Source organism: Eublepharis macularius, chromosome 8, assembly GCF_028583425.1.
Source record: "Eublepharis macularius isolate TG4126 chromosome 8, MPM_Emac_v1.0, whole genome shotgun sequence".
Taxonomy (NCBI): Eukaryota; Metazoa; Chordata; class Lepidosauria; order Squamata; family Eublepharidae; genus Eublepharis; species Eublepharis macularius.
Genome location: NC_072797.1, coordinates 123487074 through 123509695, shown reverse-complemented (window position 1 = coordinate 123509695; position 22622 = coordinate 123487074). Strand labels below are relative to the sequence as shown.

At 44.4% G+C, this 22622-nt stretch overlaps 1 protein-coding gene across 2 annotated transcripts in view; it reads right to left on the bottom strand.

Moving 5' to 3' along the window:
• The window catches only part of SNX30 (sorting nexin family member 30), a 49822-nt gene extending 31469 nt beyond the window's left edge, over window positions 1–18353 (bottom strand). For both annotated transcript variants that reach the window (XM_054986850.1, XM_054986851.1), the window contains exon 1: window positions 17671–18353. In XM_054986850.1, coding sequence (XP_054842825.1) covers window positions 17671–17841 — 171 coding nt within the window. In that variant the 5' untranslated portion in view covers window positions 17842–18353. The remainder of the gene's footprint in view (window positions 1–17670) is intronic.
• Between the last annotated feature and the right edge of the window lie 4269 nt (window positions 18354–22622).

The following is a 22622-nucleotide window of genomic DNA, read 5'->3' as shown; positions in this document are numbered from 1 at the left end:
GTTTTTAACTTTTATACTGTGCTTGTTTATTTTACTCCTATTATTGGATACTGTAATTTTAATATTATCGTAATATTAATTTTGTGACTGCCCTGAGCCCACTCGTAGGGAAGGCAGGTAAAAAAATTTAATAAATTAAATTATTACAGGATTTTAGTAGAGGAACACCTAATTGTGAGAGCCTTATAAGCAGTCCAGAAACAGATTTAGCAACAAATTTGTCGAAGATGCCTAAAACCAGAGGGGAGAGAGGCCACTCTGCCACCTCTCAGTCATTTATTCTGCTTGACATCAAAGATAATTAAGGATTTCACGGAAGGAGGAGGCAGGGCTACAACTCACTGAAATATCCACAGGCAGCAAAGCCGTAGCCAGTTGCCCAAGCTTTTAGTCCCATAGCAGAGTTGATTGAATATGCAAGCTCCCTTGGTGCTCTGAGGAGCTCCTCTATACACCATTAAACTTTGCACTCGCTCTACTCCATGACTGCTCATAGCCTAGTCTAGGCAAACCCTGTATTCTGCTCAAAAGCATTTGACTGCTTGACCCTGAGACAAAATGCAAGTGCACTTATAATTCGTAGACCAGTTTTACTAGATATGAAACTGCTAGAAACCAATCTGAGGCAGAAAGTCCCCCCTGACACGAGGAAATCAAATAACGCAATGTTATTAAATGCTGCAAAATTAAACATTTTAGTAGGATTGTTTAGTCAAGCATCCCTTCGTTATCCTTTACTGCAAGTTAGGAAGTGTAGATAGGCAATTCCTTTTCTAAAGCAATGTTATTTATACAGGAGGAAAACAAGTTAAAATGTCTTCCACCAGCAGCATATTCATTAACCGTATGCATAGTGATCGTTGGGGGGGGGGAAGAATCCTCAAGTTTACGAGGTATTGAAAGATTTCTTATTGATGCAGCAACACACACACCCCCAGCAACCTTCCAACAGGCCATAGCAGTTACACAATAACTGCACTTTAAATCATGTCGGCACTGCTTTTTAACACACACCACAAGGCAAGCCTTCAGCTCAAGATATGCAGGCCCTGAAATGAAACAGGTAAGCAACCAAAGCTAGTGAAGGGAAGCTATCCAGGTTCGACTGAGGCTGACAAAAGAAACCTCACCAAGCTATTATATACTCTCTTGGGACCCAAAATTGGCCTCTGCTGAAAGACAAACCACAAGATAAACTCTGCAGAGGAGAAAAGCCAGTTCTCAAAGTATTTATAGGCAACTCTTCTACTCATGATTCCATCGCTATTACATTTTTGCCATAAACTGTTCTACTTTTCTGTTATACTGGGAAGATGCATGCTGGATAAATAGACACTGCCTTTACTTTAAGCCTATGTTAAAATATTGACTACTACAAAGCCAGCAGTCCAATAATAAAGCTTTCAAGATCTATCAAGTATTTTATTTTATGAATTTAAGAAAAATATTTCTAATGTTGAAATTTTGGATTAACTTTTGAAACCTGCTAGATCAAAATGCATGCTAGAACTTAAGATGCCATATTGCAAGAACTTCAAAATTGAGTATCTTTGCAGATCAAGTATATGTTATTTGCACACCTGCAACTTTGAGTGAGAGGATAAAAATGAGCAACCCAAGGTTGGCCCCAATGCAGTCTAAGTTGTACTTCCAATGATAAGTGTGGTTGTCATTTGATTGAACAATATGTTAACAGGCCACTTAGCAGCATCGTGGCTTGTCATTCAATACAAGTTTTCCATGTTGCCAAATGCCCAAGGCTTTTCTTAGTGCCCCGTGAAGCCTATTCCAACACCCTTAACAGAAAGCGCAGGGAAATATGATCTCACTGCATCTCTGCTGAACAAGACTGTCAGTCTCTGCTTATAACTACTGTAGTGGCCACCACAAAGGACTGTATTCTTGGCCATATTCTGTGAGTCAAGCTATAAGAGACGGATTACAGGAGGAGGAGCATGTGAAGGGAGTCGCAATGTTAGCTGGAAAGCCAAGTTTTAAAAGAGATTGGAAGGCTTTGTCAATTCCCCCTCTCTACAGAGCCAGGGAGATCCGTGCTCAGAGGGTTCGTTAATTTCCTCTTTGCCTCCTGAAGGCTCTGTCAGTTTCACCTCCCCTTCAAAGAAGCTAAGAGGAAATAAACAAACCGTCTGAGTCCCTGGCTCTATAGAGAGGGGAAATTGACAAAGCCTTCCAATCTTTTTTAAAACTCAGCTTCCCGGCTAATATTGCGACTCCCTTCACATGCATGTCCTTGTGTAATTCGTCTCTTGTTGTTTGGCTCTGTGATGGAAAACTAATCTTATACCTAGGCACCTCCTGATAAACTTGTATTAAAAATGCACTATTGAAAGACAACACTTACATCTTATGTCATGGCAACATGTTTTCTCCTCACTTCTTGCTAGCAGTAACCAAAGATGCAGAGTAGGGAAATACATTATTTTACTATATTTCTATACCATTTTCCTTGTTGCTCCAAGCAGTTTACAGTAAAAGCACAAACACCTTTTGACTATAATTTTTTTTAAAAAAAACTTAAGTCTCTCTCCTTTCCCCACTCCCTTGCTCAATATTAATTTCAGTTGATAAATGAATGTTTTAGCCACTATTTCCAGGCTGGGAGGAGACACTGGGAGAAGGATGAATAAATTGTCCTCCATGTTAGGGAAGGAGAAGCAAGGAGCTAGACACTTGGCTGCCATTTTCATCATGCATTTAACAGAATGCACATTTTTACATGAAAGCTAATCAATATTTTTTTTTTTTTTGCAAGGCTGGGGGAGTAGTGGAAGCAGCCACGCTGAGATTGACATTGGATACAGAAGCTTAATCTGAAGCTTATTCAGATTAATGAACTCTACTGATTTTTTAGAACTCCTTTGAGAAATAGTCTGGAAAAGATCGGTATTAGCCAACTGCTGGAGAGGCAATCTTAATTTAGCACATTCTCTGAGTTTGTACACTTACTTCCCCACTTGGGGCAAGTCCTCGGTGATTCAATTATCCACAAAGCCTATTTGTCTTCCTATAAAAGATCTCTCTCGGATCCCCAATTGAATTCAGATACTTTCCAAGTAGGAAATGGCAGAAATATCTGAGCTGCGTAGCAAATGGAGGGGGGGGGGGGGAAAGGGGGACTTTATGCTTATCTTTTCAAGCACACAAAAAATGCAAGACAATCTATGAAAAAGAGATACACTGTTTACAGAAAATAAGACAAGACAAGGATAGTATTTATCATCAATACATGTAGTATTTTGGCAGTAAACAGAAACTGGAATCAAACAAAATTCCCTCTCCATTCCCTCTTTTTAAAATAGGAAATCAAATCTGACTGAGAATTGTGTAGGGGTGTCACCACTGATCATTTGATGACTACATTTTAATTTCAGCTTTGCGGTCAAGGTTATCCCCTTTACCTCCTCACACATTTCTGTTAAGTTGCTTGTAACCCATCAGCCATCTGGTAGGAAAACAAAATGTTACCTTTTCACTTCCAAAGGTTTCCCTACTTGATCACTGAAAGGTAGCCAATGGTCGTTTTCACGTCTTACCGGCCGTGCAAAATCGTGCAAAACTCCTAGAACAACAGCGTCTACCTGGCACGATTTCCCATCATGACTCTGGTTTGTGGCGCAATTCGCGCCACAAACTGGAGTCATGACAGGAAATCATGCCAGGAAGCCACCGTCGTTCTGGGAGTTTTGCGCGATTTTGCATGGCCGGTAAGACGTGAAAACAGCCAATCCGCAAATTTATCTGTGCCGTCTTACCGGTACCTCCAGGAGTGCCAAATGCCCTCCTACAGCTTGAAACAGGCCAAATGAGAACTGAAGCTAGAATATTGCTATCTTCTGTTTATCAGTGGCTCAAGATATATAACAACCAGAAAGTTCTTCTCCCTCTAATAAACCAAGATCCTTACCAGCCTAGGGGGATGTGGATGGTTAAGAGCAACCTAGAAAGATTGGGACTCTTGCCTGCCGACCTACTGACTCAGAGCAGTGACCAGGCAAAAAGTATTGTTAAACCAAGGGTGAGAGACATAGAGCACCAACGAGATTTAGCTCAGTCTCCTCGTTTTATGGCCCCTAGGGAATCTAGATATGTTATGGGTATGGCCAGATATCTCACTCATTTGGATGTCCCATCTTATAGAAGAGCTTTCACCCTGGCTCGATGTGAAGTTATCCCTTCAATGACCATATAGAAAGATCCCATATGAGGATAGATGCTGCCATTGCTCCATTGGCGAAGTGGAATCACTTATTCATATGTTCTTTCGTTGTCCTTTCCATCAAGTCTATAGGGACATGTTTATTTCCCCACTCTTAGACAGACAAATTGCAGAGGCAAATAAGGCCTGCCTGGAGAAACTCCTAATTGATGAAAATCCAACTATCTCCAGGCAAATCGCCAAATTCTGTCTCTATTTGGTTAAATTCCATAATAAAAAGAATAGCCATACATAGTCTCCTGCTCTTTTTACGATTTTAACCATTTTATTGTCAATGTTTTAAATATTAGAATTCCTGTGGTTCCCAGAGAACTATATACATTTTAAGAAGATTTTAAATGCTAAATGTATTTTTATGTCCTTTACATTTTTACGCTGGATTTAATTATTTTATTGATTGATAAGGATGTATTGTCATTGTTATGGCCTCTGAACACAAATAAATTCATTCATTCATTCAGCCAATCTAATGTGCAATGGGTGACAGTCTCTCTCTTGAAAACATAAAGGGTAACAAAATAGTGAGATTTTTCTTATATTAATGACTAGAAGATTTATAAACCATCATTTCATTTTGGTAAAGCCAAGACCAACAAGATAGTGTGATTCCAAGCTCTTCTAGTTACTTTTGAAAGTAGAGTGCCTCTGTTATCAATACCAAGTACTTACATCACAACATTTTTGGAATATGACGGTACAAAACTCTCACATCCTCCAACTTAACTCTGTCAGAATAGTTCATGTCAAGCAGTTGCTTGCCACCATCTGTTACACTTAAAACATTAAAAGTTGATTCTGCTGTTTGTTCAAAACTTCGAAGGGGCCCATCCCTGTAAGATGAGAAAACCCAGAGGGGTTAAAGTCCTACAAAGAGGAAAAGAGGAGCTGTGTTCTAGTTTTTTGGGTTTTTTTTTAAACTTCTGCGTTTTCTCCTGTGATGTTTCCCGTGGCAGCCAACTTTTCCTGTTTTTCCCAAGTGTTAGGGGAAGCAAAGCAGAGGCAGGAGAGATAACTGGAGGAGATCACCAAAAAGATAAAGCCCAATCCCTCCAAGCTATCAAGGGGCATTTCAAGTTTTGAAAAGGCAAAAAGCCAGGCTGTTTTTCAAGGGCTAAGTACAACACACGTGTGGGCTCTGAATACAAGAAGGACCATGTCTGTGGGTTTGCTGTTCACCACCACTTGCATAAACCAAGGCAGTACTGGATGACAGATCCACTTTTTTTGATACAGATACAAGTAGAGAATTGGGCACAAGCGCCATTAATGCAAAAAAAATATGAAATGGTTGCCTAGCTTCTGTTTTACGTGCACCCAAACAGATTTGATATCACAACTGGCAGTACTTGGATGTTGCAGCCTTAAACTATGGTTTGCTGCACAAGCCCTGGTTCGTTTACCAGACTAACACCATTTATAAATCCCACTGCTTCCTTTCCTATCTCCAAGCAGAATCCCCATGTGCGATCCCGAGCACCCTCGCATTCCACAGCTGCATTCCATAGCCTTGCTATGTATATTCTCTGTTTGCTATTGGTCGGCTGCAATAAATGGGAGGAGAAAGAAGCAGAAGGTAAACCATGCCTCCTCTTGATCTTGCCCGAGCATGAGACTTCCTCCTTTTTTGGTCTCGCCACTTCACTAGATTCCTAAAACTGAACTCAGAAAACCAGCAGATCCCGTCACAGCTTTCACTCTCCCCCTTTTTCTTGCCCTGTCTCACCACGTTGCCTGGCTCGGTGTTCTCTCAGTAAGAAAATAAAACCTTGTGCTACTTTCCAAGGCTATGACTGGGTCACTCACCCATTTGCACTCAGGATAAAAGGGGGAGAGCTATGTAACCTGTGTAAACTTGGATGTTTTTTATGGTTGCTAATTTACAATAACTGTTTTATATCTTTTAACCTCTATGTATCTGTCCTCCGCCCTGAGCCTGCTGGAAATGTGGGGAGGGCAGAATAAAAATCGAAAATAAATATTTTTGTGCATGTCAGCACACTGAATAAGCAGCCTGTGATTCAGGCCTCTTGCCATGCTACCTTTTCAATCTCCATCACAGCCGTGCCTGGGAAGAGGTATTACTAGCAGGGAAGACAGGTTTGACTCTCTGCCATGGAAGCTTGCTGAGTGACCTTGGGTCATACTTTAAGCATAGCCTACCTCAGAGGGCTGTTTTGTTGTGAAGATAAAATGGAGATAATGTTGCAAGCCACCCGGGGTCGCCATTGAGGAGAAAAGCGGGGAACAAATGAAGTAACATTTTTAAAAAGTGTTCTTAGGAAGCACCCATAGTCCAGCACAGCTGAAGCTGTCAGTTTCCCCACTGGCCCGTGCTTCCCTTTGTGTACACAAGAATGTGCAAAGGACACTTCTACCACATAGAATGATTTCTGGGACACAAGAAATCAGAGCTGAGCAAATGAGTTATAAACTGGGGCTTTAAATCCCAATTTAGCACCCAAACAACAGTACATTGGACAATATGCATTTGGAAATCACACCAAACTCAAGATCAATCAAACCGTGACTAATAACCTACTTTATTATCAATGCAACCATTGACTTTTGGCTTGTTCTTTGCCTCTTAAATTTAGCTCAGTGCCAAATAATCCTCCTTACCGCTCGTTTGAACACTCTCCTCTTCCTTTTTTGCTCATGTGCAAAGTTTAGAAGCAAGTCAACAGTTGTCAAGTTATATAACTTATAACTGGGGTTAACTACGCATGGCCCATTCCCAAAATGAAGCATGAGCCACTCTTGTCGGGAAGGGAAAATAAGTAGTGTTTCCCTTAAACCCTTCCATTAATAGAAAGAAGATTGCTCTGTAGTGTCAAATCCTTGTGTCTCTTCAAAAATAAGCCTGCAGTGACAGTGCTAGGTTCTATGTTCCCTGAATACAGGACATAAGCTAGCATTATGATGCCTGTGGTTGGCTCAGATAGCTAGAAACACATTCATCACAATATTAAATTGCATTTATGGGACCTACTTCTATACCAGCACTGCAGCCTCAAGTACTGTGTCACTGATATTTAAGAGTAACATCTCTCAAGAAGATGGTTTTAGATATTATCTGATTTTAGATATCTTCCCTACTGTCCAGATCATATAAGCTGTGGTTGAGGAATTGATAGCCGATTGATTTTCAGGCCAAACCAAGATTCTAAATGACCACGTTCTGGATCATCTCTTTTTATATGAACTGCCATCATCCATATGCTGCCAGAAGGCGGCTTGTTCCAGATACCTCTAGCTTCAGAGAACAAACAGCAACATGGCCTTTTCGGTGATGGCAACTTCTCTAGAAGGCTCTCAAAGAAGCCCACAAGGCTACATCCAAAGTCTACTCTCAAAGGGCCAAGCAACAAGTGACGAATGACACTTGAACGGCAAGTGAACAGACTCACGTGATCAAGTGGAGCTCAAGTGGAGCTCAAGTGAACAGGGAGGAATACATGTGAGTCTGTTCAGTGTCATTCATCACTTGTAGCTTGGCTCTTATTCTGCCAGGCATTTGGAAGTTGCATAATTAACCCAAATTCGTTTCAGTCTACTATTGTGGTTACGATTACAAATGATTTTAAACACATACTTCTTTTGGACATTTTTATCCCATTATATGCTCTCACAGAACCCTCAGATAGTACTGGCTTGCTCTGGGGGGAGCAAGTTCTGTAATGAGGGTGCCATTTTTTAGGAGGCCGGGCTCCTTCAGCCTCCCTCCCCCCAGTATAATTCTCGATACAGGAAGAGCTGCAGCAAGACCCCTGGGGAAGGCCTTACCATTCGGTATAAGCTTTAAAAACAATGCCACAAATTATTGTGCGCCCTTTCATTTTGGATTGCTTCCTTAATTACACCTGTCTGCTTAAATGTTTTCATGGGACTGTTGGTACAGAAGCAGGAGAGAAGCTGGCTAGATGAGATACCGAGGCTGCAAAACTTTAAAGACATTTTCCCAGAAGTGTTGACTTGCTTCTAAACTTTGCACATGAGCAAAAAGGAAGAGGGGAGTGTTCAAACGAGCGGTAAGGAGTGAGCCCCGCTGAATAACACAGGACTTACTTCTTAGGACTGGCCCCTTAATCTATTAGCAGTAACCCAGATCCAAAAGTAATTTTGAAAAGAGCAAGGTTGGCTTGCAGAGCTAAGTGAAGCTCACTTCAATGACACTAAAGAATTTGAAGTTTTTACAAAGAAGGCCTACAATCAGATTCAATAATTGGCACACCCCTAATGTTTTGGAGATTCAGTGCCCTCCTGGAAAATCCCTTCCAAGCCCAGGTAGCAGGCAAACAGCCTATCTGTGAATTCCACAAACAGCACAGTCAACATAAACTGAGTCCTACTTGATCAAGCCAACAGTGCAATTCATAAATATTTATTCCCCCCCTTCTCTCCCCAAAGGAACACGAAGTGGCTTACGATACAAAAAAACATACAATTTAAGTAAATCAAACATCTTGAGCCAGGCTTTGGTCTAATGAGCCAGCTAATCCCAGGCCACACGTCACAGCCCTATGGCTTCTGCCATCAACTCATGTGTGCCTTTGGTTACGCCTTGGCAGCAGTGCTCCGCCCGTGCTCACCACCAAAATCAATTGTCTGGAGTACCTCTGCATTGGATTGCACTGTAACAGTACCCAGGGTCTCCCCTTTCCATCTGTGGCCAACCACAACCCACAGGCAGAGCACATAAGGCAACCTTCTTCCCCACTAATCCCACGGAGGTGCACTGCCTCTAAACATTTCGCTATCGTGGCTAACAGACAACAGTAATTAATAGATCTGCTCTGCACGAATATGTCCAATGCTTTTTAGTGGCGCCCACTGAGAATCTCCTAAGTGAACTGTGTGAGATTTCACTTTCCTGAAGCGCCGATCCAAGTTCTAATGTTGCAAGAGGGGGTTAAAAAAAGCCTATCCTTAAAACAACTAGAAAGCACGTTCCACTGCACTCGGCGGGGATTCTTCATCAATTACATGAGGATTTAGATACAAAGTTTAACATGCTTCAACTAAGAAAAAAAATGTTTGACATAAATTGAATTGAATTGTTTATTACAGTCCTGGAACAGCAAAATAAAAGCATACAACAGCAAAAATATCTACATAGGAAACCAATATACAGAAGGTATAAAACCAGAAAATATAGTTCATTAAATCGTCACCAAACTACAGCAGACCTGTAACCCCAAGCTCAAGATCTACGAGAAGAAAGGGGGTATATAATTCCTCCAATCTTCGGCGGGGGGGGGGGATAGGAGTGATTAAAACGTATCTGAGATTAATACAGAAGGAGAAATGTCCAAGAGTTTCAATTTCCCCACTTGCACAAGAGCATATACCTTTCTTTGTCTTATAAAGCATACCAAGTTTAGGATACAAAGTAAAGCAAATGTCAGCCTGGTTCCATATTTTGGAAAAATGCAGACATTTTTTAGAACTGTATTACAGCAGTTCTTCTGTTAGAAGATACATAGTAAGCTTAAAACTGGAGAAAGGATGGATTGTGTCTTGATTAAATTTACCGGGGAAAACATGGCAACGGTCCTCAAGAATGTCTCCCCAGGATCTAAAATAGCAGAGACTCCAGCAGCACCTTTATAACTAACCAACTTTATTGTAGCATAAACTTTCAAGGGCCACAGCTCTCTTCATCAGATGCATCTGACGAAGAGAGCTGTGGCTCTCGAAAGCTTATGCTACAATAAAGTTGGTTAGTCTTAAAGGTGCTACTGGACTCTTTGCTATTTTGCTACTGCAGACTAACATGGCTAACTCCTCTGGATCGATCCCCAGGATCTGATACACAGTAAGTATCTGTCTGTTTAGTGAAGTTTAGTGAAGTGGTCTAGACAAGTAGGTTCCCATAAGGAGCACAATGAAACCAGCTTTACATAAATCCAATGCCAAGTTTCACAGCCCACACTTCCTCCATGTCAGCAATTCCTTCGTTGTATACTGGTGTACCAAAAGAGAGGCTGAAGAGTAACATAAACATTTAACCCACCGTACTGGACGCATCCACTATCCTGCATTTGAACAGCTGAATACGAAATGAAATAAGCCTACCTTCCTTAAAAATATCACATTTTGAAGCCACTCAAATAGATACATGACTCCTGTAAAAAAGGAGGAAGTCAACCAGTCCTGTAAATGTGGAATACAGTGTCTGCTAAATGAGAGATTGTCAATACTAAGAGTTAAACCATGGAAACACTACACTACATGAAAAGGTCCCCATCTTGTATCTCAGCAAGTACATTTTTTTAAAAGACAGTGAAAGACTTAAGATGTCCCTGCGGATCTAAAACATATAGATCTGTTTCTGGACTGCGTTCAGGCACAGTTAATCAACCTAATACTCTGCAGCCAATATCAATATGGAGAAATATACAGTGAAGCATTAAAGGGATAAGAAATAATTCAGCTTGATGGAGGATAAGCAACAGCTCAATTAACCCTGCCAGCGAGGAGGCATCAGTTTTCTCCATCTCCTATGCCAGGCAGTCACTACTCTACACCTACCATTATCAGGATCAACGGTGCTCTCTAAGCAGGTTATGAGAAAATCTTTAAATCCTTCATCAACATGCCTGGTGCATAAGGAGATCAGACTGGCTGGCTGGTCTGATTTTAAGAATAAAGGGGGAAGGCGTGTTGCAGAAGGAAGCTGAATTTAATTAGCAGAGAAGATTATTCTCATACACAGGGGTCATTTCGTAGAAATAGAGCTGGAGGAACTCATTAGCACAACATATTGGCATAACTCATTAGCATATGCCACGCCCCTTGACATCACCAGAAATGTGTCATTAGCATAACTTATTTGCATATGCCACACCCCCTGGCATCACCTATCCTGGCTGCTTTGGACCCAATCCTGGCCATTCAGGGCCGAAATTGGGCCCAAAACGGCAAAAAGGGGCTAAAAATGGCTGAAAAGGGTCCCAAAATGGTCAGGATTGGGCCGCTGCTGAACAGGAGAGTGATCCACCACCCGTCAGAGACCCGATCCGGGCCATTTCGGCCCCAATCCAGGCCGAAACGGGCCCAAAATGGCTGAGAGTCAGGTGGACGGGGCCACCTGACATGTGACTTCTTTGGGGAACTGCCAGAACTGCGTTCCTGTGGGTTCCCCCTTGAAATGGACCATGCTCATACATATAATGTCTCTGTCCAAATGCCACACACCAAACGCATGTGTGTGTCCCCGCTACACACACACATTGTGAGCCGCTGCTCTTGCAGTAAAGAAATGGCAGTAAAGAAATAGAATTTTATGCAGCTCCTTCGTATTGGGTGTGTGGGTCCTTTATCACTATCTGTGATTTTATTTTTCTTGGTGTTAAAATCTACTTATTAAGAAGGCCCCGAGGGGGGAAAACTCTACTCAGAAAACCACCAACAGATCACAACCTTTATGAATTTCTGTATAACCGATCATTAACTAGCTGGAAATACATCAACAGGAACCAGAAATAACAGCGAACTGCAAAAACAAACAGGTGGCATTTAGTTATTAAGCTCTCCTTAGCAACAGCTCACATCTTGAGACCCTAGAAATACCAGAATTAGAGACTAATTTGGAAGCAATTTCTTTAGTGGATTGTAAAGATCCCGACAAACAAAAGTGGCCTCTTTTGCAGCCTACAGTTTTGCCACACATGCTTAGCCCTACCAGTCCAGAGTCTCTTTTTCAACTTAGGTGCTTTGAATTCGAACAGGTTTCTACATTCTGCGATAAAATCAGAAAAAGGTTTGAAGCGTTCTAGTCAGGATTTGTGCGGCAGGAAGCTGCAATCAAAGAAACAGAGGAAGGGGGCACAAGAAGCCGCAGCGAGCCTTTCGGAGCTTTTCTTTTGAATGTCAAGAAAAGAATGGAAGAACAAACTGTGCACAGCATGTCATTGGGTAACCAATAAGCATTGTCAAACACTGCTTTCAGAACCAGAGGTGCTCGTCAAACATCGATGATCCCAGCAGGAAATAGTGACAGCAACATCTTCAAGGCTGTTATCCCACCAATCTCCCAGCAATGCACGTTAATATTTGCAAATGGTTATGCATTTATGGGCCACTTAAATCCACACACCAGCCAAGTCAAACCAGACTGCAGAGATAGAAGAGTTCTTGAGACACCAACCTCTAAAGCAACACCAACTTTCAAAGAATCACAAGTCGCCAAACTCACTGAAACCACAAAGAGACCAGAAGCCGTCTACTTCAGTTCGATGCAGCAGGTATGGGACCCCCCAAAAAATAATACTGAAGCACCAATGTGTGTTTCCACAAGGATGCCCTCATGGCACCAGAACTCTCAAACAAGGCCAGGAACAGCATCTGGGGGTCCAGAGCGAACCTGCAGAGAGACTTAGAGCCAAACTACACCTGACACAGGTTGGACACTTGCCAGCTTCCCTCAAGTTTTGATGGGAAATGTAGGCAGCTTGGGGGAATGTTGGACAAGTGACAGTTGAAAAGTCCATTGGACAGCAGTCAGAGAGCCAAGCTGCAAGACCAGTATTGCCTACATTTCCCATCCAAACTTGAGGGAAGCTGACAAGTGTCCAACCTGTGTCAGGCGTCACTTGTAGCTTGGCTCTGAGAGGGAAGGAGACCTCGAGGTCGTAGTGGATTGCTCAACGAAAACGTCAACTTATTTTGCCACAGCAGTGGAAAAGGCGTTACTAGGAAAGAGATTGGAAATAAAATGGCCAATAGTATAACACCCTTGTTTGGATCTATGATGTAGCCTTTTTTTGTAAAACTGTGTGTGGTTTTGCCCACAGTATCTCAAAAGGGACACTGCAGAGCTGGAAAAACTAAGGAAGAGGGCAATCAAGATGATTGGGGGTTTGGAACACCTTTCCTATAGGAAAGGCTGAAGAGACCTGGACTTTGTGGTTCAGAAAAGAGATGACTAAGGAGAGACATGATAAAAGTTTATATAATTATACACGGGGTAGACAGAGCAGACTGAGGTCACTTGTTTCCTGCTCCCAAAATACTAGAACTTGAGGGCATCCAAGGAAGCTGTTGGGCAGGAGGTTCAGGAGGAACAAGAAAAATATTTTACACAATGAGTGATTAAAAAGTGGAATTCGCTGCCAATGGCCCACAGACAGCTTTAAAAGGGGATTTCGTCAGATTCATGGTGGATAGGTCTATCAAGGGCTACCAGCCATGGTGAATAAAGAGAACCTCCATATTCAGAGGTAGTATACTGATGAAAACAAGTGCCAAGAGGCAGCATCAAGGGAAGGTCTTGGCCTCTCTGTCGTTGGGCCTCCAAAGTTGGCCACTGTGTGAGACGGGATGCTGGACCGGATGGGACTGCTGGCCTGATCCAGCCAAGCTCTTCTTACGTTCTTACACAGTGACCAGAAGAACTTCTGCACAGACCTTTTCCAACAGTCTGTGCGCTAATCCTCTAGATGGTTTTCAAACCACCAGGATTTCAGTCACCTTCTTCCAGCTACGACTTTTTCAGTTAGAGCGCAGCTTAATACCTTTTTGAGTTCAGTCCTGGATCTTGTGGGTTCGGTGTGCTACAGAAAATGTGCAAAGCACATCTCCCTTTCCTAAATAACCACAGCATGTATCACACATCTGGAATCAGATAAGGAGGCTGGCTAAGCCTGAGATCTTTGACCCCATTCAGTTGTCTGAAAAACACATTTCCCGCATCCCTTTTGCAAAGCCCCAAGTCAGAGAAGATAAGAGCTTTCCAATGTCACTTTACAAACACAAAGGACAGAACATGTTGAGTCCGAAGCACAAGTAACACTGTAAGCTCTATGGCACCCCAAAGGTGGCAACTCTTCTCATGTGAGCTAGAACTTCCTGCCTGACCAGACTAGCAACAAAAGGGTGGGTACTGCAGAGGTTCCCATCCCATAATAATCAAGCCAGACGAGACCCTAAATCTTCCATTCTTAACTTTAAAAAACATTGCAAATGCAGTAAGTAATATTCAAATTACGTTCTGGGAACATGCACTGGGGGCAGACACATGGATGACAAAATTCGTAATAATTTATTTATTTTATTCGACTTATACCCCGCCCTTCCCACTAGCGGGCTCAGGGCAGCTTCCATCAAATATATTATTAAAAATACAATAAAACATAATAAATAGTTTAAAAACCAATACTGACACACAACTTTATATCAGCAGCATCAAAATCCAGGCACCGCCAAACAAATCTGGCCACTACAGAGTCACCACAACCACGGGTACCGTCATGCTGTACCTCCAGGGCGGCTACAAAAGGAGGGTGAGGCGGTCAGAAAAGGGGACAAAAAGCTGGCCCCTAGTCAAAGGCCCAGTGGAACAGCTCCTTACAAATAATAACATTTGATTTATATATTGCCCTTCAGGACAACTTAACACCCACTCAGAGCGATTTACAAAGTATGTTATTATTATTATTAAACCCCCAACAATCACACTGTGAGGAGGGTGGGGCTGAGAGAGCTCTGGGAGAGCTGTGACTGACCCAAAATCACCCAGCTGGCTTCAAGCGGAGGAGTGGGGAATCAAACCCAGCTGTCCAGATTAGAGTCCTGCCGCTCTTAACCACTACACCAAACTGGCTCTTGTGTGGAAATGGTTCTCTGAAATTAAGGAGCCTGAAATCCACTGGTTTACAGCAACAGAAGCATAAAGGCACTGGATAATGCAATACTTTAGAACTCCCTAGCAAGAGTGTAAGGAACAAGAACAGACTGTTTGCACACCTGGTGTACTTCATGAGAAAACCAGGTACAGAATCTTGTGCCATGCGGAACCGCAGCTTGGATCAAACTCTGTATGTATAATTACAACACCCTCCTGAGCGCAGCTGTTCACAGGAACAAATCCCAAAGGGTTGGAGCCGCTGATACACGTTCACATGTATTTGCACTACCTCTGCTGCAACCACATTTGTCAGCACAACCTCTGAGACCAATACCACCTGCCCATCCCACACAACTTTATTTTGAGCACACCACCTGGGAAATCGTTCTGCTTCCCTGTTCTGATGGATGCAACAGCTAGCTTCAGCACTCATACTATGGAAGATTGCAACCATGGGAGGTATGTGCTGAAGCTGAGATTTGCACTAGAAAGACTGAAAGCGGGACCACAAGTGACGCCTGACACAGGTTGGACACTTGCCAGCTTCCCTCAAGTTTTGATGGGAAATGTAGGCAGCTTGGCGGAATGTTGGACAAGTGACAGTTGAAAAGTCCATTGGACAGCAGTTGGAGAGCCAAGCTGCAAGACCAGGACGCCTACATTTCCCACCAAAACTTGCGGGAAGCTGACAAGTGTCCAACCTGTGTCAGGCATCACTTGTGGTCCCGCTCTCATTGTGTAATGCCCTCCACTAGACTATGATTTTTATAATGCATTTGAAGAACAGTGAATGTTAAGGATGAATTGGGGGTGCATCACAGGTGGGGAGAAGGCGGCATCTCCTTTCACTTACATTTTTAAGACTAGAGCATTATCACTTTTATCTAAACTATTATAGCTTCCTGACAGCCAGCAGCGTACAGCGCCTGGGAGAACCAGGTTCAAATCCCTGCCCTGCCATGGAAGCTCACTTGGTGACTTTAAGCCAGTCACACACACTCAGCCTAACCTTCCTAATGGGGTTATTGCAAGAATAAAATGAAGGAAAGGAGAACAATATAAGCTCCTTAGAATCGTAGAGCTGGAAGGGACCTCCAGGGTCATCTAGTCCAACCCCCTGCACAATGCAGGATATTCGCAACTTCCCCCCCCACCCCCCCCAGTGACCCCTGCTCCATCCCCAAAAGATGGCAAATAGGCCTCCACTGGGGAGAAAGGCAGTATATAAATGAAAAAAATATATATTCTTTTGTACAGCTGAAACAATGACCAGAGCAGTAACTACAGCCGAGATTTACATCTATCCAGGTACAAGAAGCTGACCAAATCTTAAATGACAACACTTCTGTGTCCCAGATCTCAGGCCTGTTTGTTTGTTTTTTAAGCACAAGATGTGTAGCAGCAAACTACAGTTTGGCTGACAAGCCATTCACAGCGCTACAAGAAACTGAGGACTATTATGATGGCCATTAGTCATTTCCACGCCTAGGGCAGAAAGATGCTCAAGGATACAGGTAAATCCATCTTTGCAAGCAAAGCAAGAAATCAAGGAACGGAAAAAAAAGACACATCCTACTATCGAGTCCCCTGGACCTTTCGGTACAAAAATAAGCACCCATCTCTGACACTAGCTGGGTAGTTCAGACAACCTCCTTATGTTGATGCCCTGACAGCAGCTGAAATAGGGGCTGCATCGATTCTCCACACACACACTGTCAGTACCACACAGCCCTTAAGATGCCACAGCAAACCCGTCAGCTAACACGACTCTGTGCGCAGAAAAGAGCAAGAGTCCAGTCGCACGTGCAAGTCTAACAAAATTATGGTAGGATATGAGCTTTTGTGAGCTGTGACTCATGAAAGCACCTACCTTCTCACAAATTTTGTTAGTCTTATAAGTGGCTACTGGACTCTTGTTCTTTTCTACGGCTACAGACGGACTAATCTTGATCTAACTCTGCGCATGTTCACGTCACACACTTTTGATTACCCCCTCAGCCCAGAACAACCCATCACATGTGTGAACAGTCCTTTGTTTCAATCTCTACAGGGCATCCTCAAAAGCCCACATTTGTCCAGAACAAAACAAGAAGATGAGGGAGGCTTGCCCCGAGAAGCAAAGCATACAGCCTAAATCTGCACGGAAGGGGGTAGGCAAAGGGGGAACGGCACTAGCCAATAATCAATGGCGGGACATGCACATTTACACTGATCTTAAGGGCAATTTGACCTGGATAGTCCAGGTCAGCCTGATCTAGTCAGAGCTCAGAAACTAAGCAGGGTCAGCCTTGGTCAGTCATTGGATGGGAGACTTGCAAGGAAGCCCAGAGTTGCAGGGGTCTCTTGCCATGAAAACGCCACTAGGGGTCGCAAGAAGTCCATTGTGACTTGAGGGCACCACACACACACACACACACACACAATTATAGTGCAATCCTAAGCAGAGTTACTCCAGTCTAAACTCAACGGTGCAACGGACTAGTTAGTCGTGGGGACTTGAGGGCACCACAAACACACACACGATTATAGCGCAATCCTAAACAGAGTTACTCCAGTCTGGGCTTAGACTGGGGTAACTCTGCTTAGGATTGCACTGTGAGAGATGGTGCAAGGGACTAGTTAGTCGTGGGGAAACGACGGCCTGGTTCGACAAGCCGGCTCCTTTCACATCACTCCTCGCTGGAACGATGCGACGTCGAGGCGCGGCGAAGGAAGGCCGGCAACGCCAGAAGCCCCTCGGGAGCGAGCCCGCGCCGCGCTCCTCCGCCGCCCCCCAAGCGCCCCCCGGCCCCGGCGCGGCGGCTACCTTGTCCGCGAGACTGCGAGGCAGCTGGAAGTCCGGGCTGGGCGTGAGCTCGGCGCCCGCCTCCTCGCTGCTGGAGGCGGCCAGCGGGTGCGGCATGTCCCGCAGGGACTTGGGGCCGGAGGAAGGCAGCGCCTTGGAAGTCCCCGCCCCGCCGCCCCCGGCTGCGGACATGGTGAGGCGGCGCGGCCGGGAGAAGCAGGCGGCGGCCGCCCCGAGCGCCCCCCGAGAAGCCGGAGGCCGCGCCGGCGCTCCCCAGGCGCCGCCTCTGCCTGCGCGCTCGGAAGGCAGCGGCGGGCGCCCCGCGCCTCGCTCCCAGCGGCCCGGCCGGCCCTCGCGCCCTGCCGCGGGCAGCAGCTCCCCTCGCTCGCCGGAGCCAGACGCGGAAGGCACAACGTAGCAGCGGCGGCGGCGGCGGCGCCCAGCGCGGTTTCACCCGGAGAGACTCGGCGCTGACGCCCCGCCCTCCGCTGCTGGCAGCCGGCAGCCATAGGCAGAGCGGCCCGCGGCTCTCGCGCGCTCATTGCGCCGGGCCGGCGAGGGGCAGGCGCTGCTTCGGCGCTCCGCTCCGGCTCCTTTGGTCAGTTGTTTTCGCGAGCGTTGCGGCGTCCTGGCGCAGCATCGGCGTCTCGGAGGCCCTTTTGGTGCCGGGGTTTGGTTGCGGGACTCTGTATTTTAGTGCTGCTTTGTGTATTGCTGGGCTTAATTGTAGTATGTGATGTTGTGACCCGCCCTGAGCCTACTTGCGGGGAGGGCAGGGTATAAATCTCATATATAAATAAATAAAATAAATATCATTTAACACGGACGACCCGTTTCCTTGACAACTTAAAAATATATGTATTGTTTAGCCTGTGCGCAGGAGAATGAGCAGAGCTTTTGGCATGTTTTCTTTGTGAAACGTGTTTGTAGGAACGTCGGGACGAACGTTAGTTCCAATTTTGGAAGCAGTACCGGGTATGTGGAGTTCTGCCTGGGATAGCCCCGGTGAGCCCGATCTGGTCAGAGCTCAGAAGCAAAGCGGGGTCAGTCTTGGTTAGTCCTTGTATGGGAGACCTGCAAGGAAGGCCAGGGTTGTGGAGACAGGCAATGGCAAGCCACTTTTGTTAGAGCCAAGCTACAAGTGAGGAATGCCACTTGAACGGCAAGTGAACAAACTCACATGTATTCCTCCCTGTTTGCTTGCATGAGTCTGTTCACTTGCCGTTCAAGTGTCATTCCTCACTTGTAGCTTGGCCCTTAGTCTTTTGCCATGAACACCCCACCAGGGATCACCATACGTCAGCTATGACTTGAGGGCACTCTCCACCACCACCACCTTGAGTTGGGGGTGGCACCTACTGAACACATGGGTGTGAGAAAATGACTCAGTCAGTGTATACAATCTTCTGTACAGCAAGCATGTGTTTAATGCATGTGCATTAAATATGCACTCTTGTGCATATTCAGAGGAACTTGTTTTGAGATTTCAGCCTCCTTTCCCCTCCAAATCTCTTGCAGCATGTCAGGTTTTTTGTTTGCGCCGAAATGGCTTATTTATTTATTTGGGGACCCAAAGTGGCTTACAGCCTAGTTCCCCTGCCCTCTATTTATTATCACAGCAATCCTGTGAGGTAGGTTAGGCCGCGGAGAGCCTGACTGGTCCTAAAGTCAAGCACACACAACAGTAAGATTTACTGTAAGTAAGCCTGTAAGACAGATGTTCCACCGGGCATATGCTTGAGGTTGGGGCTTGGGTGAGCTCCTCTTTGCTGGTCTCCTGTCAAGCGGGGAATGCAGCCCCCTCCTCCAGATTGTCTGCCGACTCACCGAATGTGTATGCCATTGCCCATCCCGTGGGATGCGTTAGGCCGGGTTTGACAAATGGGTGGCTGTGACGAGCTGCTGCCTTCTTTCACTGATTTTATATGTTTTATGGTATTTTAATGTGATGAATGTATTTAATGTATTTTAATGTGATTTTTATGGATTGATGTTACCTGCTCTCAGCCCGCTTGCGGGGAGAACGGATTATAAATGTAATAAATAAACAGGAGCATAGGAGGAACCAAATTTGAATTTGGAAAACTCTCCGGTGGCACCAGCAGCAAGAACATGCGGTCCATCAAGCCTGAGCAAAACAGAGGATGATCCCTAATGTAACCATTTTTTTTAAAAACTGCCAATATTGTTGCTATATGTAACTTCAAGTGTAGCATGTAATTGTATGTGTTTTCAGATTATTGGACTAATACAGACAATGGGATTTCTCATCCAGGAGTATGTAAAAATAGTCAGGGCTGATTCATGCTACTGAATTTACTAATAATGAAGACACGTTGCCAAAGAGATACCATGGACTGTACAACTTTGTGGGGAACTCGTATCTGCAGCCACGATTGTTGCATTGTTCTGTGTGGTGGAAAGAACTTTTTATTTTAAATCAATTTCTCCTGCAAGGTCTGTTCCTGGATTAGCCCCAGAGAAACCACATAGAAAGAGGTTATAAAAGTGGTGTCCAGCTAGCCTAAGGCTTGGAAGTGAAACTTGCAAACAGATCGCTGTCATGGATACAGGCAAAAAGCTGGGGTTTGATGTGCGTAGGATTATTCTGTTAAATGATACAGATTCTAGTGATGCAAATACAGAGATAGAAAATGCTGTAGAACCACCTGATGTAATTGTCAAGACACAAAGCCTAAAGGGGAAAGAGAAAGAAATGTTGCTGTGCAAATTCCAGAGTCCCAGTGCTATTTGGAGAACGGGGAAGGAATGCTGGAAGCATGGAAAGTGGGAGATAATTCCTGTAAATGCAGAAGTGACAGCATTGCTTGAGGAAGAAGAAATGATACGGCACAGGAAAGAAAATGAATGCCAAGCGGAAGTTATGGGGAGGAAAGAACTCCAGCTGCAACCTCTACCTCTGCTCTAACTTTTCCCCCTGAATTGCAACAATTGTTAGCCACGCTGTTGCAGGCTAAAAGTGTAACCAAGATTGTGCCAGTAGACCTAAGTGTGCCATGAAATACATTTTTAGGAGTTACAAACCTATCAGGGAAATGGATTATTCTGCTTGGAGAACACATGCAAGAGAGTTAATAGAATATGACAATAACCCTGCGAATATGAAAAAGCTACTGCAGAAGAATGTTTTACAGTACTACAAACGTCATATGGCAATACTGTCCCTGTGTGCTGTCACAGCAGAATAGAAATGCCCAAGTATTGGTAACAGAAATCAATAGGGTTTGTGCCTTTAAGAACAGACTTATGGGAAATGTAGTCTCTTAACCTTTGTTTTAAGGTAAAGGTAAAGGTGAAAGCACTGAGTCATTACTGTGCAAGCACCGAGTCTTTACTGACCCATGGGGGGACGTTGCATCACAACGTTTTCTTGGCAGACTTTTTTTTTATGGGGTGGTTTGCCATTGCCTTATTGCAGCTATTGTGCTGGTTTGGGGTAAGTTTCAACACACATACATTAAAGATTCTAGCTTTCAAATGAGTTCTACTCACAGTTCATATCAGTGAAGACATGGTTCAAGCAGAGTAAATACTTTTATTCATTAGCCAAATCCATTCAGTACTTGTGGTGAAAACGGATGGATTCCTCCATCCCCAGTTGGGGAAAGGTGATACAAAGAGTGGAAGAGATATCATAAAAACACAGTTCCCGCTCTTCCCCAGAGGAAATTGTTTTAAAATGCCTTTAATATTTAAATCCTCCCCACTCTCCATCTGACTGGTGGACCCGCCACTCAGCTGGAGCAAGGGGGGGTTAGAACGCTTCTGGCGCTGGCCCGGACCAAAGAACCAGTCGGTTCACGAACCGGCGCTGGACCATGAAAAGTTTGTGGTCCATGAAACGCCACAGACCATGGACCCCTGGCCCATGGGTTTTTCCTGGGCCGTGCCCACCTCTATCCCAGGATATACGTTATTCTTATATCCCATTCCTTTCTTCAGGGCCACATAGTCCCACGAAGGAGCCGGATGCTTGGGCACATTATTAAAAGGGAAATTTAAATTAACTATTTTGGAATATCATTCCTGGTGGCAGTAATCTACCCAGAGGTTGTAAGAAGAAGGTTAAAGGCAAAAATCTAAATGAAAAAGAAAGGGGGGTCGTAACAGTAGGGTTGCCAGATCACCTTACCGCCCCAGTGGGAGGGGGGAACCGGCCCTTACCTTTCTGTTCTTCACATGTGCAATTTGCATGTGTGTGCTCTTGAGGTGGTGCAACGACATCACTTCTGGGAAGTGACATCATTGCACAGGCCCAGGAGCATGTGCACACTTCACTCCAGGCTGATTGGGGCCGATTCAGCCCATTTGGGGCCTAATCAGCCTGCAGGAGCGCTCTCAGGGTGATGCGTGTGCACTTCACACTGGGCTGATCGTGGCCCCAAATGTGCTCAGTTTTGCCCATTTGGGGCCCAATGGGCCTGCTGCGAAATACAGGCAAATTCTCGGGGGGGTACGATGACATCACTTAGCTTACATCAGTTTTTTTGTATTGCTCTGTATGGTAGAAAGGTTGAATAAAAGTACATTTTATTTTAAATCAATTTGTATTGCAAGTTCTGTTCCTCAATTAGCCCCCTAGAACCTAGTTTATATAAACACATACCCCAGTTTTTAAGAAGGGTTCTCTATAAAGAACCCATTTTCTGTTCCACAACCCTTTGCACCATTAAAGTTGCCATTTGTTTACCAAGGGCATAACCAACATGTTTTGATTCAACCTAAAAGGCCAACCACATTTGCAACTGCGGGGCTGCAAATTCAAATTCCTTTATGTCCAAGGGGGAATCTAAGATATTTATTTTTGAAAACTTTTGCTTTGGGAACTGTGGCTCAGTGGTTGAAGATTAACAAATCTATGTTGTGACTATGGGATTGTAGCCTCCCTTCTCTCAAGGATCTATGGGGAAAATGATGAGAACCATAGTTCTGTATCAGAACACATATGCTTT